Source organism: Talaromyces stipitatus, genomic scaffold (assembly GCF_000003125.1).
Source record: "Talaromyces stipitatus ATCC 10500 scf_1105507295569 genomic scaffold, whole genome shotgun sequence".
NCBI classification, from domain to species: domain Eukaryota; kingdom Fungi; phylum Ascomycota; class Eurotiomycetes; order Eurotiales; family Trichocomaceae; genus Talaromyces; species Talaromyces stipitatus.
Window position 1 is genome coordinate 1 of NW_002990125.1, and position 24,739 is coordinate 24,739.

General features: G+C 42.8%; 9 protein-coding genes across 9 annotated transcripts, besides 6 other annotated features; 2 read left to right on the forward strand and 7 right to left on the reverse strand.

Annotated features, from left to right (window-relative positions):
* Positions 1-454: 454 nt before the first annotated feature.
* Positions 455-1,343, reverse strand: TSTA_080280 (aspergillopepsin-2 precursor, putative; the record flags this gene model as incomplete). Its single annotated transcript, XM_002488779.1, has 2 exons — positions 455-1,177; positions 1,317-1,343. 2 exons carry the CDS (start codon positions 1,341-1,343, stop codon positions 455-457), a joined length of 750 nt encoding a protein of 249 aa, XP_002488824.1.
* Positions 1,344-4,218: 2,875 nt separating this feature from the next.
* Positions 4,219-4,914, forward strand: TSTA_080290 (uncharacterized protein; the record flags this gene model as incomplete). The annotated part of the gene is made up of 2 exons (XM_002488780.1): positions 4,219-4,517; positions 4,575-4,914. The coding sequence occupies 2 exons, from the start codon at positions 4,219-4,221 to the stop codon at positions 4,912-4,914; spliced, it is 639 nt and encodes a 212-aa protein (XP_002488825.1).
* Positions 4,915-6,474: 1,560 nt separating this feature from the next.
* TSTA_080300 (ankyrin repeat-containing protein, putative) lies at positions 6,475-10,054 on the reverse strand. Its single transcript, XM_002488781.1, has 2 exons — positions 8,525-10,054; positions 6,475-8,350 (listed from the first exon to the last, which is right to left on the reverse strand). Exons 1-2 carry the CDS (start codon positions 9,648-9,650, stop codon positions 6,585-6,587), a joined length of 2,892 nt encoding a protein of 963 aa, XP_002488826.1. The 5' UTR covers positions 9,651-10,054; the 3' UTR covers positions 6,475-6,584.
* Positions 8,523-9,605: a mobile genetic element.
* Positions 10,055-11,597: 1,543 nt separating the features above from the next.
* Positions 11,598-12,958, reverse strand: TSTA_080310 (pogo transposable element, putative; the record flags this gene model as incomplete). Its single annotated transcript, XM_002488782.1, has 2 exons — positions 11,598-11,615; positions 11,663-12,958. The coding sequence occupies 2 exons, from the start codon at positions 12,956-12,958 to the stop codon at positions 11,598-11,600; spliced, it is 1,314 nt and encodes a 437-aa protein (XP_002488827.1).
* Positions 11,708-13,204: a mobile genetic element.
* A 145-nt stretch (positions 13,205-13,349) lies between these two features.
* On the forward strand, positions 13,350-14,218 carry TSTA_080320 (uncharacterized protein; the record flags this gene model as incomplete). Its single annotated transcript, XM_002488783.1, has 2 exons — positions 13,350-13,378; positions 13,417-14,218. The coding sequence occupies 2 exons, from the start codon at positions 13,350-13,352 to the stop codon at positions 14,216-14,218; spliced, it is 831 nt and encodes a 276-aa protein (XP_002488828.1).
* A 1,651-nt stretch (positions 14,219-15,869) lies between these two features.
* Positions 15,870-16,142: a mobile genetic element.
* A 36-nt stretch (positions 16,143-16,178) lies between these two features.
* Positions 16,179-18,123, reverse strand: TSTA_080330 (uncharacterized protein; the record flags this gene model as incomplete). The annotated part of the gene is made up of 5 exons (XM_002488784.1): positions 16,179-16,563; positions 16,812-16,885; positions 16,927-17,341; positions 17,411-17,465; positions 17,805-18,123. The coding sequence occupies 5 exons, from the start codon at positions 18,121-18,123 to the stop codon at positions 16,179-16,181; spliced, it is 1,248 nt and encodes a 415-aa protein (XP_002488829.1).
* Positions 16,341-16,817: a mobile genetic element.
* Positions 16,876-17,682: a mobile genetic element.
* A 940-nt stretch (positions 18,124-19,063) lies between the features above and the next one.
* On the reverse strand, positions 19,064-19,886 carry TSTA_080340 (uncharacterized protein; the record flags this gene model as incomplete). The annotated part of the gene is made up of 2 exons (XM_002488785.1): positions 19,064-19,829; positions 19,861-19,886. The coding sequence occupies 2 exons, from the start codon at positions 19,884-19,886 to the stop codon at positions 19,064-19,066; spliced, it is 792 nt and encodes a 263-aa protein (XP_002488830.1).
* Positions 19,887-20,619: 733 nt separating this feature from the next.
* On the reverse strand, positions 20,620-21,440 carry TSTA_080350 (uncharacterized protein; the record flags this gene model as incomplete). The annotated part of the gene is made up of 4 exons (XM_002488786.1): positions 20,620-20,726; positions 20,867-21,097; positions 21,157-21,240; positions 21,410-21,440. The coding sequence occupies 4 exons, from the start codon at positions 21,438-21,440 to the stop codon at positions 20,620-20,622; spliced, it is 453 nt and encodes a 150-aa protein (XP_002488831.1).
* Positions 21,441-22,861: 1,421 nt separating this feature from the next.
* On the reverse strand, positions 22,862-24,739 carry TSTA_080360 (uncharacterized protein; the record flags this gene model as incomplete). The annotated part of the gene is made up of 2 exons (XM_002488787.1): positions 22,862-23,259; positions 23,287-24,739. The coding sequence occupies 2 exons, from the start codon at positions 24,737-24,739 to the stop codon at positions 22,862-22,864; spliced, it is 1,851 nt and encodes a 616-aa protein (XP_002488832.1).
* Positions 23,416-23,487: a microsatellite.

The window sequence follows — 24,739 nt, forward strand, 5'->3', positions numbered from 1 at the left end:
ATGGAGCATTGCCTACTTTCCTAATTGGTGAAGTCACCTGATACAAAACCATGTAATCTATGGTGTTGATTTTGAATGAACGCCTAGCCTCATGCTTTATTTTTTTTCTTCAACTAGCAATCCGCATTCTAAGTACAATTGGATTTACATACGTGTTTCATCGGGGCCTAAAATCTGTTGAGCTTTGAAAATGACCTTAGCGGTAAAGGTGATTCGCTCGGAAAAAGTTGATCAAGAGCGAGTGGTCCGTTCAAAGAAGGTGGGTCTGTTTAAAGTACATAAGTGGGTCTATTGAAGGAGGTGGGTCTGTTTAAAATAAGTAAGCCTGTTCAAAGGAGGTCTGTTGAATGAAAGTGTGTACGACATCTAGTGTCTTATTCGGACCCTATCATCTCCCAGGTCTACGCGACTGAAGAAATAATGGCAATTTCCGATGAACTTAGAATGACTGATGTCAAGACTTTACCGCTTTGTACTGTAGCATGTTCATAATCTCTGCACCTTCAGTTTCAAGAGAGCTGCCGTTCGACAGACCAACGGACACATTGTTAAACGTGACAATGCCAAAATTGTCAAGGACAACTAAGTGGCTTCCTTCTTCATAATCTTCCACAATCCACTCCGCATTTTGTCCATTAAGAGTGGAGGACGAGTCAGGCGCGGTACCTGTAAGGCTTTGGCTCGCTTTCTGACCGTTCGTTAAATTTTCAATTGTCACAGTTCCAGAACTAGGAGAAGTAGACACAACACAAAGAGAAATCCTATCACCTGCATTGATACTGATACCCGAGAATCCGCCAGCATAGTCAGGATACCACTCATACCAGGCACCAAATGAGGCAGACCCATTGGAAGTGACACTCAAGTAGACACCAGTCTGAAGAATCGCGTTTGGATATGTACTGCCATCAATACCAACCCAGACGGATGAAGAACCGGCGCGGCCATTGGCTGGTTTGGGAGTTGGCACGCTGAATTCTGCTGAAACGGAGGTGAAAGTGGTTCCTGACGGAGGAGCATTCAGTACTGCACCGGACCAATTCAATGTGAGATCGGCATTGGTCTTGTTCGAAATTCCATCTAGTTGGGAAAGCCTTCTATTGGCGGCATGTGCTACTTCCGGACCATACGGCTGTGGCGCAGCGGCCAAGACGGTTGCACAAAAAAGACTCAAGAGCTTCATAATCAAAATTTATCTATGATTTCAAACTTCTCGAGTACGTGTACATATTAGGAACCTTAAGAAGCTATCTAAATTTCCAATACAGTATTAGATCTTTGAAGTCATTGATATGCTTCCAGGGCGGTAAACTTACTTTAATTCCGGACAACACGAAGGCCATCGTGGATGGGCGCACTTTGGACATCCACAACAGTATGGCTCACCTTCCGCATCGATTACCTGCTGTGGTGAGGTCTCGGCCTTCAATACAGAAAGAAGAGAAAGAAACAAAAATAAGACGCAGAATACACAAAAATAGAGCGACTTAGACTTGCACCCCTTTTGGTGGCAAGGGCTTGGTAATTGTTTGGCAGTTTTGTCCATCCCCCCAAGACTTCCAGCCGACGATTATACGTGAGGATTCCAACTTTGACCCCTAAGCCATCAAATTCTACCTCGCCGATACTTTTGCGTTGCAATAGATCTTTCAGGTAGTTTCTTGCCTGATCGACGATATCGTTAGAGACGTCACGTCGCCTCTGTAGTACATCTCACAAACTGAGGGTGCTCTCAAAATCCGGTTCTCTAACTAGACTACGGAAACTCAGGTTTTGAACCTGCTTTACAGTAGTTGAGTTCAATTTCTCGCGTGAATACACACAATAATCAGATCAATTGTGTTGCTAAGATCCTTCATCGCAAAGCATCGGAACGGAAGTGCTACAGTAATAATGTTTGATGTTGGGAACGCTAGCGCGCAGAATGACAGACCATATATTACAGTACAATGCTGTACGCTCTACGGTAGTGTATGTATGAGGTCATCCTTGGCCCCTTTCCGATGAAGACGCGGCTTCAAGTTTACGCGCTAGGCATGGAGTGTTTTGAGGACTTTTGCCTGGGCGACCAGTTCTGTTCTTTTGGCTGCTGGGCACGTAATTCAAGTATAGTGAGTATAGGGATAGGTGGATGTATGTGGTTGTTCAGACCTCATAACATGAGGTCAAAGGGCGGATACCAGGTCTACTATACCTGGGCGCTTGCGAGAGTGTACTATTTTATATATACAGACAAATTCGAAACCTCCTTCACTTTTTTTCTTACTCTCTCTCTTTACTTTGCCCCACAGCCAGGGCTGGTGGCTAAACTATTCCGAAGGCGACTAGTCTCGTAAGGTATTTTGCTAGGGCTGTACAAATCTTTACGCTATATACGTTATGTAATTCATATCATTGGTTCTTAATTGATATGTCTGTATTGTCTTGAAAAATTAAAGCAATATTTAACTATTGTGGAGCTAGCTCCAAAAATATACCCCGGAAAGTGGGGCCCAAAAAGGAGACAGAGAAAGAAAAAAGTGAAGGAGGTTTCGAACCTGTCTGTAGCATTTAGAGCGCCCTGTTAGACGAATAAAAGGAAGTTACATTTTTGGGACTAAATTCTAGAAATCAACATGCCAGTTGTGTGATAACATTTTTCCTAAGGAAAAAAAGGATTGGCCGCGTAAATGCGCCTCGTTACTCCTGCATTTACTTTTGTATGCGTCAGTAAACACGCTCTGCTAAGATATGTTCAAGAATATCATATAGCTATACTCTATACCTTCAATGGATTTGTACTCAATTATTGATATTCCTTTTTTTATGCACATTGATATGTACTCGCAACTCGCCCCTCTTTGACTTTTACTGGGCGTGTTCTCACATCCACCAGCGTCAAGGTGTTTTGTACGCCCTAATATCTAGACAGAACCAAGAATTAATTCAGACCACGTCAATATAAGTTGCCTAGAAAAGTTGCCTAAAAATTAGAATAGGGTTGCAGACACCAAAATGTATGACTCCAAGTCAATTTGTCCGAAACTGAGAAAATTTTAGACCTCATTTTACCGTATATCTTCACTCTCCCTGCGGATATAAAACGGGTTTATACGTTATTACAAATATAAACATACCACCACCCCACTGTGTCTTTGTTTATCACATTTAACCCTTAACACAGATATGGTCGCATACCTTTTCCTCGACATTCCAGTAGGTCAATCAACCAAAATGCTTTGTGAAATAGAGATAACCCATTAGATCCTGAATGATAACCAAGGCCAGCTTTTTGATCACGACATACAGGTAAGCCACCATCCAAGCTAGACGCTAGATCTAAGCCACAGAGCTTGAATCGGCTCACCTTCTTTATGTAGCTCGCTGAGCAACTTGTAAGCATTGTGAATCAAATTCGTCTGCTTCGTGAGGACAGAAAGAATTCGGTATTAGCTTTACTCCAAAGCAAGTATTCTGAGTTATTCCGAGTGCAGAGTAAGTGGAAGTTAACATTAACAGTCTGAGGCAACACCCGTTGACCTGACTTCAACGCTTTGCCCTTCTTCTAGTGATAATTAATGGCGTATTGATTCTAAGTGACATTTATCCTCCACAACAGACTTCGAGCGACCTTTAGCAGGTACACCCATCGTTACTACAGGATCGTATTTGACACCACCGGAAAACAATGGCACAATCGGCGTTGCTAGTGCAGCAGAAACGACGGTGTCATACGGTACAGCTCTACAATCCAGCTACTATTCCACTAACGGTGACGCCCCTGTCACCGACTGGAATGATGATTGGGACGCGCTTGTAGACTTATCGCCGCATGGGAGTGTAGCCCCTTCTATTGGCGATGGACGGCACAGTATACACTTGTCCGGTGAAAATGTAATAGATCATGATTTTCAACTGATTAACGGAAGTGATCCTAGCTTGAGAGCTGCTATAAAAGCAACAGACGTGCGGTATCATCAAGGTCTCCTAATTATGCGGAAATACTACATACCCCCTGAAGGTGGCCCTTCAGATATGAATCAGATCTCGCTAGTAGTCCAAGCCGGTTACGCAATTTTAAGACCGGATATACGCAACTATATCGAGATTGACATCAACCGCTGGCTGTCATTCGGACTATGGCCCGCTGTTGATGATTCGCAGTCTAATAATTTTTGTCGAGAATGCTCAAAAGAGGTAAACAGATTGAACATGATGGCAAAATCCGAAGCTAACACCATGCAACGACGAGTGCTGCGCATGAGATTGTATCACTGGTATATGGAGCTACAGAAGGAACTCAAAGTCCCAGAAAAAAGGCCCGCGCTTCGTCGTGGAGAGAAAATACAGACAAAAGCCATAGATATGATTCTCAAGGACTCATATCTCGATTGGGAAGGCGCAAGTGACTTAGAGAAAAAGTCATATCGAGACGAATTTCATAGGAACAAAGACGTTGGTTTGAAATGGTGTACTCTTGTGCAATATTTTGGCGAAGGTATAGCAGTGATATGTGGGAAAGAGATGGACTTGATCATGTATGTAACTGTCGAGTCTCGAGTTCGATTCGGAGAAGGCTAATCCGCAATGATTAGTAACGATACTAAGTTCAAACCCAAATCGCTGCACGCGCTAGCCACTTTCGTGCTCAATTTCTATCCTGACGTGCCACACATATGCCGTCTCTTTGGTTTCCCACTCAAGTTCTTTATACAAGATATAGGAGCAGGCCCTGATGAGTACCACAATTGGCAACACAGCCTGGACCAAGAAGGAGCCATAATTATGGTGAACAGCGGTCTAAAAGGCCCCCAAGTGCCATCAGAGCCCCCCTCCACCTGGATTGTCCCGGACTGTTTGGAGATGGATCTTACAGGTTTTATTCGGGGTGTATTGAAAGATAGGAGACGACGGCTCTATCCTGCGCCAGGGTGATTTTTTTTAGTGAAAATTCTTTCGCGTTGCCCTCGGCTGAAGAGGGGACGGAAATTCTTTTACTCCATGTAGTGTATACTGTAAAAGTACAAGATTCAATTCCTCATTTGATTACTTTCAGCTAAACCACCGGATCCTTCTAGACGGGGATAAATATAATTTGGGGCCAGCCTATGTATATAGAAGTATGCCCGCCAGCTACATCTCCACTTGGTGTAACTGCTGCTTGGTTGAACAGTATTCCTGCATGAGCACTCGATGAACCGGTTGAACATACTACGATAAACAATCTATTGGCATACCCTCGCGGCATGCTCGACAGTAAAACAGGGAAGTGTGTACCAACACATTGAATTCAGATCTTAGGGCACTGTAAACTCGACGGCTGCTCCCTCCTTAATGGTATATGCCGGAGCCTCGGTTCAACAACCTTTTCATATGGTGCTGTTGAACAGTTTGCTTGTCATGGTTGATCATGGAACGATCCCATAGAATTGAGCCAACACCTCAACTTACCATACCCCACTACTATGTTCATCATTGGCAGTTAACGATGACCTAAGATGAGGCTTACCCAGCACTAGTCAAGCGCTAAGGCAGCCACACTGGTCAGATCTCCACTTGGCACATTTACTGTGTATACTACATAGTACTTGGTTGGACAGTTAAACAGTTGAACAGTTATGACAGTTTATAAGACTGAACACTTAATAATAAACGAATGTGGACCTCGCTTGGGAAAGCCACCAAACCGGTGTTACATGTACCCACACATCAAAGAATGTATATTATAAATGGTAACGGCTGTTTGCGGCTTTAAGGTCACCTATTCGCTTTCTGGCTAACGTTTACATATTATGCTATAAGATAACCCCTGCTGACCGATGCATACTCATCAGCTTACTTGTTTTCCCACTATGAGAGGCTAATCCCCGATCTTTTCATTTTTGTTTTCGTTTTGCGCTCTTCTGAGGGTACTGTAATGGACTTGCTTCTATTGTTCTTCCTTCTTTCCTCTTTCCATACTGTATACTGTATGAGTGTCTTTACAGTAGTTTGCACCTTCAGAGTAACAGCTAACACTCTCTTCTCTTTCTTCTGAAACAGTGCTAGGAGTTTCCTAGTCTACATACAGCTAGATCCGGAATAACCCTCGCTCGTGTAACTTTCTCCGTGGCGTATTGCGCATTCGCAGATTTGATACGCCCGTAAATTACATGTATCACTACCTACTCGTAGGCTTGGGTAGTGCGCAAATTTATTTTACCTACTCCGTAGTATATGCGTGTTTTTCCATAGGTGGCCGGTCCAATATTGACCCGAGATGTCAGCAGTGATCGGAGTAACTATAAACACGAAGAATCTGCCATTTACTTCGGCTTTCTCGCCCATATCTGACATTTTAGTTTTCGTAATATATATGTTGTTACTAAGGTATAGCGTTACTTTACAATAGATTCTCCTGGATCTTAATCGACAACTAATAGGAAATAAAAACGGCTCAACATTTTGTATAATTAATTCAAGGGTAGTTAGTTTACGGTATAATTGTGAGTAATCAACTCAATTCGTCTCAGATTGCTGAAGCTGGTTAATGCCATTCAAGCACAATTAAAGACATCGCTCCACTTTGCGCTTATTAAGTCCATTCAAATGAATGAGAATGGTGTCTAGCAAGAATAATCCTTTGGATCTGGATCGACTCCATCCGTGTTGAGAAGTAACTTAACTATTGCCTCATGCCCCTCTGATGCAGCTCTTGATAGTGGTGTCTGGCCATCATTATCCTTTAGATCTTGATCAACTCTGCCTGTGTTGAGAAGTAGCTTCACTGTTGCCTCATGCCCTTTATATGCAGCTATTGACAGTGGTGTCCGGCCATCATTATTCTTTAAATCTGGATCAACTCCATCCGTGTTGAGAAGTAGTTTCACTATTGCCTCATGCCCTTTTGATGCAGCATAAAATAGTGGTGTCGAGCCATCATCCTTTGGATCTGGATCAACTCCATCTGTGTTGAGAAGCAGCTTCACTATTGCCTCATGCCCTTTTGATGCAGCATAAAATAGTGGTGTCCAGCCATTATTATCCTTTGAATCTGGATCGACCCTATCCGTATTGAGAAGTAGCTTTACTATTGCCTTATGCCCTCTTGATGCAGCTCTTGAAAGTGGTGTCCAGCCATTATTATCCTTTAAATCTGGATCGACTGTATCTATGTTGAGAAGTAGCTTCACTACTGCCTCATGCCCTTTATATGCAGCCATTGACAGTGGTGTCAGGCCATTATTAGTTCTTGAATTTGGATCGACCCCATCCATGTTGAGAAGTAGCTTCACTATTGTCTCATGCCCTTCTGATGCAGCATAAAATAGTGGTGTCCAGCCATCTCTATCCTTTGAATCTGGATTGACACCATCCATATTGAGAAGTAGCTTTACTATTGCCTCACGCCCACTTGATGCAGCATAAACTAGTGGTGTCCGGCCATAATTATCTTTTGAATCTGGATCGACTGTATCCGTGTTGAGAAGTAGCTTCACTATTGCCTCATGCCCTTTTGATGCAGCATAAAATAGTGGTGTCGAGCCATCATCCTTTGGATCTGGATCAACTCCATCTGTGTTGAGAAGCAGCTTCACTATTGCCTCATGCCCTTTTGATGCAGCATAAAATAGTGGTGTCTGGCGAGAATAATCCTTTGAATTAGGATCGACTCCATCCACATTGAGAAGTATGTTGACTATTGCCTCATGCCCTCTTAATGCAGCATAAAATAGTGGTGTCCGGCTATCTCTATCCTTTGAATCTGGATTGACTCCATCCATGTTGAGAAGTAGCTTTACTATTGCCTCATGCCCTCTTGATGCAGCTCTTGATAGTGGTGTCCGGCCATCATTATCCTTTGAATCTAGATTGACCCCATCCATATTGAGAAGTAGCTTTACTATTGCCTCATGCCCTTCTGATGCCGCGTATGATAGTGGTGTCCGGCCACGATTATCTTTTGAATCTGGATCGACTGTATCCGTGTTGAGAAGTAGCTTCACTATTGCCTCATGTCCTTTTTGTGCAGCCTCTGATAGTGGTGTCCGGCCATCATTATCCTTTGAATCTAGATTGACCCCATCCATGTTGAGAAGTAGCTTTACTATTGCCTCATGCCCTTCTGATGCCGCGTATGATAGTGGTGTTGAGCTATGATCATCCTTTGGATCTGGATTAGCCCCGTATTGGATGCTAATCCGAGCAGTACTCTCATTCCCGTATTTAGCAGCCCATAGTAGTGCGAAGCTATTTTTATTTTGACGGTCATACCGATAAAGACATGGAATAAACACGGAATAACAATGTCGGCTGGTCCGAGATAATGCGCTTATATCCTTTTCTGTTTCGAGGAATTCTGTCAGGAGTTGTAATAATTCAGTAGGTAAATCTATCAGTTTCATTGTGATTTGCTAGGGATGTTCATAGAAAGCGTTGAGAGGCTGGGAGTCGGGATTTCAGTCCAAGAACCTGTTGCTGGTCAACAGGAGACAGAAGTGTTAGGCTTGCTCTACTAACTTTACCAGGCAGTTTTAGAACACGTGTTCAGACTATTGTATTTTACCGCCATTCATGTATTGTAAATAAAAGTCTGTATCGACAGATACTGTACGAGCCTGTGGAAATGCCATTAAAAAGTCGATTTTGTCGATATGGTTGAATCCAAGCCTCATTCGTTGCTCAACAAGCTGCCCATAATGCCGTTTTAAAACAGCAAAACAGCCAACATCAAGAGGCTGTAATAGATGTGAAGAATGAGGTGGCATGCAGATTGGAATAATATTATTCTCAGTGCATATACGATTAAATTCTGCAGTCAAATGGCTTCCATGGCCATCAAGAATCAACATTCGATATTTTCCCATTGTACGATCATTAATATAGGGAATAAAATGGGTTTTAAGCCATTCTAATCCTATTTGATCTGTAGTCCAACCATTCTCGCTAATATTGATCCTCCAATCACTTGGAAGATCATCAAACCAGCCTAATCGTACGTTTTTCTTTGCCTTGAAAATAATGTACGAAGGAACAGCCCATCCAGTTGAATTTGTTGCCTCAATTGCAGTCACCCATTCTCGATTCCCAGGCTGTAAAAGCTTTGGCCGTGCATATCGATCGCTTCCAGTAATAACCTTTGCAGATGAGCAGAGTCCCATAGCAAAGCCCGTCTCATCAAAATTATAGATATCTTCTGGTAAGATGCCGTACTCAGATATTATATCTCGTACGCGGTCAAAATGGCCTTGTATAATCTTTGGATCTTCACATTTGGCACGTTCGTAGTTGTATTTTTGTGAGAATTTGGATTCAATCTCTGGGCGACGTTGAACAAGATTATATACCCATTTATCTCCAACCCGTTGATCTCCACGTTGTGAGAGAAAATAATTAGCCATATCTCGTACAAGAAAGTGCCGGGGTGGTAATCCACGTCTAGTTAAATCAAGCACCCATTTGACAAGTGATTCCTCCTCAAATTGGGTTAATTTATGGTTGCTAGCACGTATCGCATGTTGAAATGGTACTCCATGTAGTCGATCTTGGAGAGTTGTACGAGGGATTGTATAGATTCTTGCAGCTTCACGAATACTGCGAATTCTTCCATTTTTTAAATCGGAAATAGCTAATCCAATCTTCCCCTCATTCTGAGCTGATTTTAGAGGGTCTTTTTTTCGAATTGGTGGCATTTTAACGCGTTGTAATGTTGTAAATCAATATAGAGAGTTATTTTCCGGAGAGGTGGCCGGATCGCTTACGTGGCCGGACCGCTTACCGATTACGTTATCCAGCAAGACAGTGTCGGATAATTCGGATATCCGGAGGCAGTAAAAGGAAGTGAACAATCAAAAGCCCTATCTTATAGCCCCCAAAATTTACCCCTCTTGATGACTCACAAATCACTCCGCCAAAAGTGTCTATAAAAGACCTGGCTTTGAAACCTAATGGATAGAGAGAGAGAACATACATATACAATCTTGCTAGTCACTTCTTTTCTTTGATCCTAGTAAAACACTTTTCAGGATTAGCCTGGAATGAACCGACTAATCCGACAGAAGCTAGGAAATTTCGATATATTGTTGCACACTCTCTAATACAAAACTTCTAGGGAATGTTGATCTCTTTTATATATGAGGTTCTGTACAAACTAAATCATGAGATGACGTCTAGTCGAACTTTCTAGATATAGGCACATTAGAACTGATGGGATATGCCTATACCTCGTCAGTATGTGAATCCAATTCTCGAAATTTCTTCACATTAGTATCGTGGCAGATTCTTTGACTCATTCCAAATTAGGAATAGCGTATTACGTTCCAACAACTTCCCTGCAAAACGTGATATTCCGATGATATTGGAATCTTTTGGTACTAGTCCGAACGGGGTTAGGCTCTGATAGGAGTTGTACAATTTGGGTGAGGAATAATTGACTCTGATTTGCACGTCTTCTAAAACATAGCTAACTACACATCTTGATCCTCTTTATATACACATCATAGTGGCAAAGTATCACGGATTTACGGGATAAATGACAATACTGACTCCAAAATGTAGGCTTGAGTTTGGCTCTCATGTTCTCACGGATATGCCGTTATTCCGAGGAATCATGATTAGTAATGACATCCTGATTGGGATTAGCGTATCAAATATCCAACAGATGATAGCTCCACTGCGAGTCCAGCGTCAGCCCGTCGCTGGCGTCGCAATCCAAAAATAAGATGCATCACATATTGACTCACATACCTTATTCTACGTTACCATATTACCAGTTATAAGCCATGTGTCACCGCATACCCATCAGCTCACTCCTTAACCATGTTAGTACCGACGAGAAGGCTCCCAATAATACAACACTTTGCCAGATTGTGCTCCATCTACAAAGACCCGGGGACACCTACACAAAGGAGTATGTAAATACGCTCTAATCAGATATGATAATTTGTGCTAACTACCTCTATTATTCTATCATAGGTATTTTCGGGGACGGTCGCTCGGAAGCCCGACCGGGGGTTCTTCGCTGATGGGTAGCGCAGAGGGTGCGTCGCAGAATGCAGGAAAATGTTACCGTTGTCCACTTAAGACCTGTGGTCGACCATTCAGTACATCTAAGAAGCTAGCCAGTCATTATCGCAGAGATCACATGCCCTCATGGAGGGAAGAAGGTACGTAGCTATGATCTCTAGCTGACTTGATTCTTACGGTAACCTTTTACTTCTAGTGATGACAATGATCGCTGAGCGGCAGAAGAGAAAAAAGTACAATGGCATCAATGATAAGAGCTTAAGTGCATAGCAAGTCCAAACACATCGCCAGTACTCAGCCAATTCGTGGTCTGTCATACCTATAGCGCTGGGTATGGGCAATAGACATGATTAATAATCCACGACATAAGTACAACCAAGTAACTAACTATTTAACTAACAGAATGCAATGCATCTATTAGGTAAGTATAGCTCTCACCAAGCAGATGACTAAGCTCTGTGGTTTTAATCTTGATGCATAACGTAATCGGTAAGCGAAGCGACAATGTAACCGAGCCGACAGTTTCTCTCCGAACGCGTACGCAATATTGAATTCAAATCTCAATTCCTAACCCAAAATTATAATTATGCACAAAAAATTAATTACTAGTAAGATTAGGGCATTGAGGTCTTCTATGCCCGAGAATATTACACTCACTACATCGAAATTGGCGACGTACTGGTGGATGAGAGACTGGGAGCTCAGGCTCGGCCGGAGCAGTAGTAACAGCTTGAGATGCCTCAATCTGACCTTGTACAAGTGCCTGAGCTTCCTCTCTGGGAATTCCTTGATCATGGGATATTTGCTTTTTAGATTTTTGACGTTTTTGCTTCTCCTTCTCATGTGCAGCCCGTAGATCATGGAGTTCCTTCTGGGCAATTGTAAGCTGATTAATACTCATCTCATAAGCCTTTGATGCCCGTGTAAACACTTCACCAATAGCCTCAGATGAACTTCTTGTATGCCGGCTTATTCTCTTCTTCGTTGTAGTCATTTGGCGCTTAAATTGACGTGCGTTTTGAGGGGTTTGCAAGCAGGATGATTGTGTATCACTTGATCGACTTGGAGGGGGTGTTGGAGTCTTCAATCGAACAGTGAGCTGTTGATAAACTCGATCTGGATTGAATGGTACTAATCCAGTTGCTGTAAAGCTATTCCGAACAGTTTGAGCTTTATATGCCATCGTACGAGCCTTTGGGAATGCAGTAAGAAAGTCAAGTTTATCAATATGATTGAATCCAAGCCTCATTCGCTGCTCAACAAGCTGTCCATAATGTCTCTTTAAAACAGCAAAACAGCCAACATCAAGAGGCTGTAAAAGATGTGAAGAATGAGGAGGCATACAGACTGGAATAATATTATTCTCAGTGCATGTACGGTCAAATTCAGCAGTCAAATGGCTTCCATGGCCATCAAGAATCAACATCCGATAATTTCCCATTGCACGGCCATTAGTAAGAGGAATAAAATGGGTTTTAAGCCATTCTAATCCAATCTTATCTGTAGTCCATCCATTATCACTGATATTGATTCTCCAGTCATCAGGAAGATCCTCAAACCAGCCTAACCGAGTATATTTCTTTGCCTTGAAAATGATGTATGAAGGCAGGGCCCATCCAGTTGAATTAGTTGCCTCAATTGCAGTCACCCATTCTCGATTTCCAGGCTGTAATAGCTTTGGCCGAGCATATCGATCGCTTCCAGTAATAACCTTTGCGGTTGCACAGAGTCCCATAGCAAAGCCAGTCTCATCAAAATTGTAGATATCTTCTGGTAAGATTCCGTACTTTGATATAACCTCTCGTACGCGATCAAAATATTCTTGGATTAACTTCGGATCTTCGCATTTAGCACGCTCGTAGTTATATTTCCGTGAAAATTTTGATTCAATCTCTGGGCGACGTTGAATGAGATTATAGACCCATTTCTCTCCAACCTGTTGATTTCCACGTTGTGAAAGAAGGTAATTAGCCATCTCTCGTACAAGAGAGTGCCGAGGGGGTAATCCACGTTTGTCTAGATCGAGTACCCATTTGACAAGTGATTCCTCTTCAAATTGAGACAATTTATGTCCGTTGGCACGTATTATAGATCTTTGTTGAATGCCGTTTAACCTGTCATATAGCGTCGTCCGAGGAATATTGTAAATGATTGCAGCTTGATACACACTTGAGATTTTTCCATTTTTTAAGTCGGAAATAGCTAACAAGATCCGCCCCTCTTGCTCTGCTAAATCTTTTCGTTTTTATTGCGAATTGGTGGCATGTTGACGCGTTGAATAATATGGAATCAATATTGAGTACGCGTTCGGAGAGAAACTGTCGGCTCGGTTACATTGTCGCTTCGCTTACCGATTACGTTAAGGTATGATCTTTACTCTGCCCAATCGAATATCGTAGGGACAGCAAGAAATACTACTTACTTATCAAACAGGCTCTACCAATCGACCTCTGATAGTAACAGCGGATACAGTTACAACGAATACCATATGTCTACAGCCGATGACACCACTCGCACATCATCGCCAACCGATTCCTTGGTGCTAGGTGCGCAATCGCACCTGCCGACCTTGTTGAACCCTGTAAGAGCCGTCGAAACTATGACAAGTATATTATGGAATTGCGTGAAGCTCAATAATACTATTGGCAAGTATAGTCGGCAAATTCAGCAAATCTGGTCCACGACAGAAGTCGAAAAAATGCGATTGTATGTGGACGATATCGCGCAACGTGAATATGAAGAGGCGGTTGGTATCGCGAGAAGAGAAAACGCACTTTTGGCAGGAAGGGATATGCAAGGCCGGTATAATGAAACTGTGTACTGGAACATCATTTCTAAAGGAGCTAAGTTGATCCACCCTGCGACCTTACACATGCCCAAGGGACCTCTGGGCGAGTTTACCATGGCCGAAAAGGTGGCGACAGAGGTGTTCATGCAAGAAGCAGGGTTCGGAACGAGTGTGGAGAATCAGCGGCGGTGTCGGAATCTTTGGAAGAAGCTGTCTGAGATGCGCAGGGTGGGTATCAGCAAGATTCTCCTATACCGAAGGAAAGAGTTTGACACTTACCGCAAAAGTTTTACCCAAGATGCTGAATCTTTGACCGAGGGCGTTATATCGTGGGAAAGTGTCTATGGCTCGTTATTAGAACAGCTGGAAAATCGAATGATGAAACAAGGTGATGAGGATTTCACCGGTCTATCAGATCTCCTGCAGTTCAAAATCCTCATGGAATAATGTGTTCAATAAGTGGAGCTCCAAGCAAGAAGCACCCACATTTGCATTTGCATATACACCGATAGTTGCATCAGATGGCCCTCCATAGTGCGTCTCCGACCAACGTATTGTGTTTGAGAATAGCGGAAGCAAGTCAGTCTTCACACCTACCTCTCCGAGAAACAACAGATCTCTGCCCGTCTGCCTTATTGTGACAGTGAATCAAGGAGACCTTCTCGGCGTCTTTGCTGGGGAAATCCGATTCTCCAACGACTTCGACAATCTTTACGGAATTCGATTGTAAACTAAATACTCCAGATCCTCTGAGAGGCGAGTCAGGAAATTCATCCTCTTCAGTCCTTTTACATGCGACTCGGTTGCAGCGTAGGCGGCATCTTGAAGCACTTTTCTAACGTTCTCCGTCTCATTGAAGGAAAATGCTTGTTCCTTCGATTGGTGTTCTAAAACGAAGCTCATAATCTTCGAAGGAACTGTGCTATCCTCCCAGACCGCAGGAAAGGTCAACTTCAACGTCAAATCGGTAGCACAACAAGTCAAATGCTGTCAAGCTCATTAGACTCCCGCTGAAGTTCTTTAAGAATGGCTCAAGAGCTATCTGGAGACAAGATTTGTCGAAGTGCATCCCAGATTGGTCGTTTACGTTCTCAGAGATACTCAAATTTGTGATGCCCTCATGTGCTGTGTTTGCAGTTCTATTCACAGGTAGATCAATTTGACTAGCTGGCCGAGCGACTGTTGACCGCCAATGATGGTAATTGATGGGGTCTTTTTGGTAAATGTTCACCTCGTAGAATTTATCGTGAACATTACATCGAAAATTTTTGTACTTACAATCATTAGAACTCGCTCTAGAACAGGAGAGAGGATTTTTCTAACGTATTTGCTTTCTGGAGGTTGGCTGTAATGAGATGGCCCTCACCGACTTCACAAAATCCCATGTACTCTTTGGGTCTGCCATCTTAGGAAAGAAGGTTTCTAGAAACACTTTGGCCTTTGCTTCATTTTCGGTAACCTCCTCTGATCCAACCTTTAGTGCAGGGATATTTGTGTAGGAGTCTCATGGATGTATGTATGTTGCTGCTTTCCAGAGGTGGCCTTCCTACGCTTTATCTAAGAACTCCTTCCAATGGGCAGCTTTAACCTTCTCGATGGTTCTGGTCCATACTCGTCGTTTTTGACGTATGTCGTTGAAGAGCGATGTGGTGATTGGGTGGTTACTGCCTAGAGTAGCACAGCTGCTCTGCTATCTTCTACGTGCGTGGTTCACTGTGACCTGTTGGGATTTGAGCTCTGGGGTGAACCATCGTTTTGAATAAGGTGATGGTCGCTGTAAAGGGACATGTTGATCAAGAACTGCTGTTGTTGCTTCAACTAATTGGATCTCCTTCCCTAATTTACAACTACACATATAGATTGATTTTCAAACCCTAACATGAAACACAATTAATCCATATACGGTTACTGTGTTAGTTTGAGTATGTTTTGAAGCTAAATAGTATAATACCATATAGAAAACTATTTTAGAAATGTGCATTGTTATAGTACTCAAAAATACGCTATTTCTCCATGATGTCATGCTCAACCCACCCAGCCCAAGGCAACAAACACGTCCTAAAATGATCTCCAAATACTCTCCCATGGAAAAGGCAAAATGGCAAGGCACATTAATCCACAAAAGCGTACAATGATCATCCATATGATTCGCAGTCGGAAATTCACATTGCAGCAAATTGCAGACACAGTAAAATGCTCTCGGCGTTCCGTCTCAAATATTGGCCGGAAGTTGCAGAAGTTTGGTATGGCGAGACCTGGTCTTGTTCGTGCTGGCCGACCACCTACCATTACCCCTCCGATGCTGACCGCACTTTGTGATCACCTCATGGATAACCTTGGGTTGTATATTGATCTGGGGGCTATTGAGATAGCGATCAATGTTAGAAAGTAGAGGTTGATTTCGTGGCTATAACCTCTTTAGTAACTGGGACTCTACATCACTGTGCTTAATATTGTGCTCCAGTAGGGATTGTCCTGTAGGTAAGCTTAATTCTATAGTGGCGACTGAGTAATCACGGTGGAGATTGTCACGGAGAGCTTGAAGGATCTCCCTCCCAGTAGTCTTATCTTCTAGTTTGTTGAGAAGGAGATCACCTTTAATCTGAGGATCCAAGATGAGGGTAGTGTAGTATATATCAGAAGTATCTATAAAGGTATAGTGCTTTTTGTACTTCTTCATAGCTTCTTTCACAGCCAATGATATATCTTTGTCAAGATCTAGGAATCTCTCCTTGCGCTTGGATGCCTTATCGAGTAAATCATGAAGTTTGTAGTAGATTGGGACGGCAAGACTAATTTAAGGTTTCTTTTTCGACACGAACAGAGTCAACTCGTTGAATTTCGAAAGGATATTGTGGATCTGCGAGAGCTGAGACCCATCCATTGTAGTAAAGAGAGGAAAATCTGTCTGGAGCTGTAGAAATTTATCGACCTGGCATCTTGCCTTCAAGGCATCGTCTAACATTCGAAAAGTAGAATTCTATCTTGTATCAACATTATATTCAATGTATTTGCTTAAGAGATTAATAATCTTACAGACCTCATTGCCTTTGTTAGGGACTTCAGTGTATCCAAAAAGCTAGGATATAAATCCTTGCTAAAGGTTTCTGAGACCTAACAGATAACTGTTCTCCTTCCTTGAAATAATCACATACAACATGCGCTTCCTCTATATTGCTAGATTTTAAAGTCTTAAGGATATCTTTGACAATGAGATTTAATATATGAGCTAAGCAACAGACGTAACTTTCTGAGCCACGGAATAGAGGGTTAACCCCAAGTTTTTGCCTCAGATTTTGAGATAGAATTGAAACCATCTTCTCATTATTACTAGCATTGTCTCCTGTTATTGTAGTCAACTTGGATTGAAGGTCAAGTTCTAGGGGTACATCCTCAACTGCTGCAGCCAGATTCTCTCCACTATGTGGTCCTAAAAGTTCTTTGAATTCAAGAACACTTTCTCGGTAATCAAAACTCTCTGTAAGCCAATAGCTAATTATCCTTAGGATTGGAAGGTGGTTTTTGCTTGTCCAAATATCAAGAGATAAAGCAATTGTTTTGCAAGATAACCTAAGTTCATCCTTCAATTAAGCGCGTTATATATTAAAGTCATCCATAAGCCGCTGTCGGAGGGTATACCGAGAAGTAAATGGAAGTGCGACTCCTAGGATATTAGAGAAGATCCGCTGAAATGCTAGAGATTCAATAGTTGTAAAGGGTTATTTATTAATAACAATCTAGCGAAGGATGTCTTTTTCCAGCTATTATTGGCAAGTAAGGGTTTCTTCCATTTTTGCCTATAAGCTAAGCAAAGTTCCCTTTGGACTCCTAATAGGTTTGGTGATTGAAGCACCCAGAGGATAAATAGAATGCTTTTGTAAGAGATGGAGCGTCATATTGCTAGTAGAACTCTGCCACTTTGAATCTATTATAATTTAGCTACAGCACTTGCTAGTATCTTTATCTACAATAGCACACTGAATATCTATGTCCATTAACTTCTGTTTCTTGTGCTTCTTTGTATACCACTCACGTAGAATCTCATGCTTGCTGAAGTAAGCCCAGAACCATGCTTCCTTATTAGCTATGGGTAGAAGATGTTGAGTATACGAAACAATCGAAGAATCTATAGCTGTTGAAGTTGTTAGATAGGATAATGACTGTGATGTAGATTCTGAAGGGTTAATCTCAACATCAGGGATACCAAGGAATGCATTGTATTCTAGCTGTGTGAGTGTAGATGGAATTAGCGATTCAGGAGGTGGACTTGAAAGTTGGTCTTTGGGTAATGCTTTGTTATTGTAACTGTCGTTCAATGCAAAATAGTTTTGACGTTTGCCCCGGGTTTCCATTGGATAGATGGATAGCAGGTAATGGAACTAAGCCAAGTAGAAGAAGCTATATAGCATAGTTGGTGAATATAATATCCTGAATGCAATTGATTCAATTCAACAGGCACTATCGTTGATTCGTACATGAAGGATAAGCTGGAGAAGAGAAAGGATTTTATAGTGCGAGCCTGTGAGGTGTCCTAAACCTTCGCTACCTTAACAAATGTGACATATCACAATCAACTATTCCTGTTTTGTATACGATGTGGCAGTGACCACCTTGCCGTAGGCTCTGAGGTCAAGAAGATCGAACCTATCCAAGCAATTGGTTACCAACCCATTTAGGAAATTTTTCTAGCAGCACGTGACTAATAGACGATATCCGCGGCGGACACGAATATTGCCGATATCTCCGGCATTCTAATCCATACTCGGTGTGGATCGAAGCGGGTATTATGGTATGGAAAACCAGCCTGGTATGGTTTAGCCCCTCTAGGCAGCAGGGGTCAAGAAACAATTAAAGTGAGTAAAAGTGTGCACTGTTTTTGCAAACAGCTGTACTGTAATGAATTTGGTGTATTCTGTTAAGTTCAAAGGGCAGGTCACGCCAGCATCCAAAAATCTATTTATCAACCTCTTATCATGGTCATCGAATATTGCTCTTCTTGTTTTGCAGAAGGACTCTTGTAGCTTTATGCTCATCCATCGTTCGACTTCCCTTTTCAACGCATTGGTCATTCTGCATTTATCCTCTTCTGGTAGCGTGGTGAAAAGCTTAGGCCACATCCGAAAGAGCGTTTAAAATCTCTGTGATTTTTTAAAGCCAGCTCAAGAACGCGTTTCCGGCCATTACCCCGCGTCATTATCGAGTCCCCAGCTGCTGGAGTGCTAGTCTTTCCAGCTACCTTTGCCTGGTGGAACTGATGAGACTGGTCTCCTTAACATGCGGCTTCTTTCGGTTCTAAAAGCAGAGACCATAGCCGTCGCAGAGGCAAAGGTGTTCCTGAGGGCAGACGACATTGTCGCCAGTAAAGATAACATGCCACAGATGCTCCCAAATACGACCAGAGATGTAGTCACTCTGTTCAGTGTGCAATAGCCAATCGCGCCACAAGACAAAGTGTAACTGTGGAATGGAGTTGATGCGCTCGCGTGAGACGGCAAACTGCGCACAGCAGGGTTGCGCAAGGACGTCTGGGATGGGTTGATTGGGGAAGATCTCCGCCCATGATCGAGCAAATACAATTTCCTCCTGCTTGGTGAGATCCTCCTTAAGCGTACCCGGGTGTATCCAGCTCGGGCAGCCAGGTGACCAGCTGCAACGAAGATTCATGTAACCCTTGCGCGTTACGTACGATAAGTTGAGGCGTCGCAGCATCGTAGCGGCATTAGATCCAAATACGCCTTCGTTGTGCCAGCTAAATTGGTGTGAATGGATGAAGGCGACAATATCTGGTAATCGGTCATAGTTATCGATAATGTACGAGAGGTAAACCATTGCTTCACGACCCTTGTTCATGGGTGGGTGGTGCTCTGCTGTAGGATCTTCAACCATATAGATGGCAGAGTCCCAGTCCGGCAGCTCCGTAGCAATCCACGATGTGTCTTCCTTCTGCATCTGTGGCGTAACTATAATCTTGGAATACTCGTCCCCTTGTGGTTTCGGCATGCCTGGGCGGTAAGATGGGCTAGCGGCGTAGAGTGTATTGCTCTTGTTGGTTATGATGCTATTGTTCCTAGTAATGAAGTCGCCCATACCTACTAGCTGAGAAAGAACAAGCCATTTCTTTGAAAAAGTGTGAAAATTCAAAATAAATAAGCAAGCGAAGACGAGGCTCAGAATAAGAGCAAATCGCCGGGGACGCATCAATTTCCCGAAGATCGATATCCACGTTCTACAGCTATTCATTTTCAGGGTTAGGTTAGCTGTAATACTTTTTGATGTTGGAGTACATGTGCAGTAAAACAACGGGTTTTTCCATTAGGGCACAAATTGGGGGTTCTCAAATAATGAATTATAGCATTGACGTAACTTAATAGGGGTGCACACCAATAAGGAGTTTACGAATATTTGTAGTCGAATACGTATAAATCGAAATTGAGTGCTTACATAATATTCGTACGAATTAACTAATAACTTATGTTAAAGTACTAAAGTTTATTCGTAATTATTCGTAATATTAGTATCGCTTGTCATCTCAAATACTACTATATCTATGCATGTCTCGCAGCAACACGAGATGCCTCATCGTTTCCGCACTTAATGAGTTTTTGTTGGTTTAACTACAGTCCGTATCACGAAGCATAGACGGTAGTAAGGCGTGAACACGAAGCGGCCTAATGAGCCTGACAATAGGAAGATATCTTGATTCCTAATATTGTGACTGATCCCCAAGAACGAGGTGTGTGTGTGTGTATATTTAACAGCCGTGGTTCGTGACTCGCACGCTTCCCAGCGATCCCTACTGGGACATAAGCCGCCGAAAGGTAAGCCTCGGGTTTCAGGTCCTATCATATTTATGTACAAATAAGAGACTCTTTGGCGCGTTTCCATAGCTGCCGTGGTCTTACAGGGAGGTCCACTTGGAGTGGGTTTTGGGTATTTGCCAGCTGCAATGATCCGCCTACACTCCATGACCTATTACTCCACCACTATCATAACTGAACAGTAAGTTTTGCAGAGAGGGAAAGAAAGAAGAGAAGAGAAATATAAAGGAAGAGTAGGGCTGTCTTAGCTAGGTGCTAAGGAGAGGTTGGCGAGGACAGATATCCTCAAAGAAGTGGGTCTCTGCTAGCCATGTGGCTAGCTTTTGTGCTCCTTTAGCAGTGCCTAAGAGAAAAGAGATGACCTCAGAAGGGGGCCCAGGAGGCCGAGGGGCTCGTCTCTTAGCTATATGACAGAAGAGGAAGTGCAGCGGTGCTTTTCGTGCTCCGCATCGGCAGAGAAGATAAGCATCATCATGGTTAAAACGTTCATGGTAGTCTGCAAAGTCTCCTAAAAAATCTCATTTACTACAGCGGGCTGTATCAGCCTGTGTACTCCATAAAGCATACTATGGCGCTGAAACCTGGTGGCCAGGACGTACTCGCTTTGGGCCTTCCCAGACTTCAAACCGAGTTGGAGAACATCTTGAGAAACTAACTGTTGGTATCACAGGGGTGTGCACACAGGTAAAGTGTAGGTTCGAGGTTGTTGTATTCAGTTGTGTCTTTTTCAAGTCTCCAAAGGAGCTCAGCTACCTAGGTGTAGGTAAACAAAGCCGAGCTAACCAAGCTAGGCTAACTACAGCTGCCGCCTCTAACTCACTTCCTTTTATCCCCCTTTTATCTCCTCCCATATTGAATACTTCGGGAATATGCTATTCCTACAATAAGTTCGGTCCAAGGATATATAGTCCATCCAAAGCTTGGGAAGGAGATTTCTAGTGCGACTGTAACCCTCTTCGCGACGCATGGAGGAGCTACGAAATTATCGGTTGGAGTAGCTGGGACTTTTCAATCCGACTCGCTTGAGAGATCTTCATGAAAAAATTGAGAGGGTTCGATCTGAAAATAGTACAAATTAATTACGAAAAAGGTACAACGTAATCGGACGCCCAGTGGGCCAGGGTTAGGATTAGGATTAACCCTAATTACAGACCAGAGAGTAGTAAACTGACTATTTATAGCATAGGGATAGGTAAGAGAGCATGCTTGGGGTTTGAGAGGAGTGCCGGAAAATAGGTTCCCTTTAAGGGCGTCATTTTTGGTGAAAACCATGGTATTACGTTTTAGTTTCTTTGGAATCTTTTGGTACTAGTCCGAACGGGGTAAGGCTCCGATAGGAGCGTAGAATTTGGGTGAGGAATAATTGACTCTGATTTGCACGTCCTCTAAAATCCCCTCTAGATACACATCCTGATCCTCTTTATATACAAAACGTAGTGGCGAAATATCACGGATTTACGGAATAAATAACAATACTGACTCCAGAATGTAGTGTGCTTTTTGGCGCTCTTGTTCTCGCGGATATGTTGCTTTTCCGAGGATTCTGTAATGACCGGGTTGAACGATAGTTCGAGTACGAGGGTATGGGTTACGGAACACTTGAAGAAGCGAATACTAAGGAATCCACACAGAGATACGAACTAAGATAGAGCAACAATAGCAGATGGTACGACTGAGGTTGTACGAGAATAATCGCTTGACCTTTGAGGATTCCCCGCGAAGATCTACGCTCTATATACACAAGCGCTCATGCACCGATCAGGCGCCGAGAGGGGTAAGGAATATCTAGATCACGCGCTTGCCGCCAAGGCCTTAGGCACTCGCCCGTATTCCTGCCTTAGATCGCTGGCATCAATCTTCCGCGCATTCAGATTGGCTCCTTGGATCTCGCGATGGAGTCAGCCTTTACAGATTCAAAGATTACTAAGTACATCCGGATTGAGATTAGCATATCAAATATCCAACAAAATATATTGGAACTCTAAGCCAGTTAGGAAATGGGAATAGGATAAGATTTGCGTATCATAAATGTGGATTACAGTGCTTCCTCGATACTCTCTTGCACGAGAGATGGCTTCCTGAGTTTCTATTAGTCGACAGAATTCGACTCGGAGGAAGTATAAACATGAGTTGTATACTGTACGGTCTTACAACTTACTCAGCATTTAGGAAACACACGATGGTATAGAAGTTCAATAGCCAAGTTTTTGTCCTGGTTCCCCACATATATTTCTCCCACTGTTTTATACTGTACCAAATGAGGTCCATACCCTTATACAGAACCTTTTCCAATTTCTATTTTGCTTTCTTTAGCCAGCTCGCGTATAAGAAATTCCACCATCTCGAAGTCCTGTTTTTCGGACGCACGAGATATGTCGTCAGGCCCCACACTCGCACCAAGATTTATGACAAGTTTAAGTAATTCAAAGGCACGGTATTCCACCGCGTAGAATATAATGTTTTTCCCATAGAAGTCCGTACTGTTCATGTCAACATCCTTAAAACTCAGCAGGAAGTTCTCTTCTTCACCCATGTATGTATTATAGTCCTTCACAAACCAATGTAATGGTGAATTGGTGTAATTCTTCAAGCCTAAACTAGGAAGCACAGGATGGTCTAGAAGTTCAACAGCCAAGTTTTTGTCCTGGTTCCCAACAAATATTTCTCCTACTATTTTATACCAAAGGGGGTCCATACCCGTATACAAAACCTTTTTTAATTTCTTTTCTGTCAGTTTCTGTGCTTCCCATAGTTCCTTATATTTTGCTTTTGGGAGTTTGGTCAGGAATTCAGGCCACATCTGGACTAGCATCTTAGCCACACGGGCACCGTCATCATCATCGTCATTGTTGTCAGCATCGGCATTGACATTAGCATTGACATCAGCGTTGGCATCGTTGTACTTTGTTAATACCAGCTCAAGAGCATATTTGTCGTCAGAACCGTTAATCAAATCCCCGTCTTTTGGTTCTATACAGCTTCCAGCTATCTTGCCCGGGTTCCCCAGATAATACCTGTCTAAACACAATATCGAATCCAGATACGGAGCATCTCCACCGTCATACAGACCATTTTCTGTTGATAAGAAACAGTACAAAGCGTTATTGCCCATATTGTCTTTGGCGTATATGTTGCTTCCTCTACTATGAAACAGATCCAAGTACTCATATTGCCCAGTTTTTATGGCAATATGTTCCGCAGTCTCCTTTTTCTTATTGGTATAGTTAAGAAAGCCTCCATGTTTCTCTTTGTAAGGTTCCTGGCTCGCCACATCGAGCAAAATCATCGCCATGTAGTAGGGTGTACTGTCAAACATAATGTCATGGATATTATGCGTGTTACGTAACATCCATTGCAATATTGTATTTTCAGTTTCCTTTTCTCTCCACCCAAGGCAGTCATTTGGCCAACGATAAACGTAGTGTCGGAATAAGTCTACCCCCCCATCCGTGATAGCATTTTGCACCCGATCAATAGAGAATTGGTCAAGGACGAAAGCGCAATCGCGAAATTCTCCGGCATATTTTTCAATTGTTTCAACAACATTCTGAAGTTTCTTGTCTCTGGCAAGTTGAAGTGCAGATTTTCCCTCGCGATTAGTTAGTATTGCCGATAACACCACTCGTCTTTTATCAATTGGATGGGGCGCTGAAAGCAGTTTTTCAATGATTTCCTTTTTGCCCAGGAGAATTGCATGATGAAGAGCTGTAATACCATCGAAGTTTAGTGCATCCTCGAAGCCTTCTAATACCTCAGCATATTTACAATCATTACTCTCTACCGCAAAATGAAGTGGCGTATGTCCGCCCTTCGACCAGTTATGTGTGTGCGCGCCTGCACCAAAGCAGTCGCCGTGGGCCATTTTGGTCAGGTAGTATTTTACCGACTGGTTCCATTCTACCGTTACTCCTTTTGACATCAGCAACGTAAGCATTGTATAGCCATCGGCATTCCTCCATGATCCTGGTAGAGTCCAAATATTTCGCAAGATTCCCAATATGCCATCTCCTTTATCATATCCATCTTTTGATGTGTCTGCGACTGCCTTTTTTGGCTCGGGTAAAACTAGTGAGTTAGGTACTACTCGTGCATGTCCATTCCGTAGTACTCTGGCAGCCTCAATGAGATCTTCTTGTTTGATATAAGACAT

What these genes read in the sequence shown, in the direction of transcription:
- TSTA_080300 (XM_002488781.1), bottom strand. Translation starts at nt 9,650, where the DNA reads ATGCCACCAATTCGAAAAAAAGACCCTCTAAAATCAGCTCAGAATGAG. An exon ending in TTTACAATACATGAATGGCG is followed by an intron (nt 8,351 to 8,524) that starts GTAAAATACAAT and finishes TGAAACTGATAG; the next exon opens with ATTTACCTACTGAATTATTA.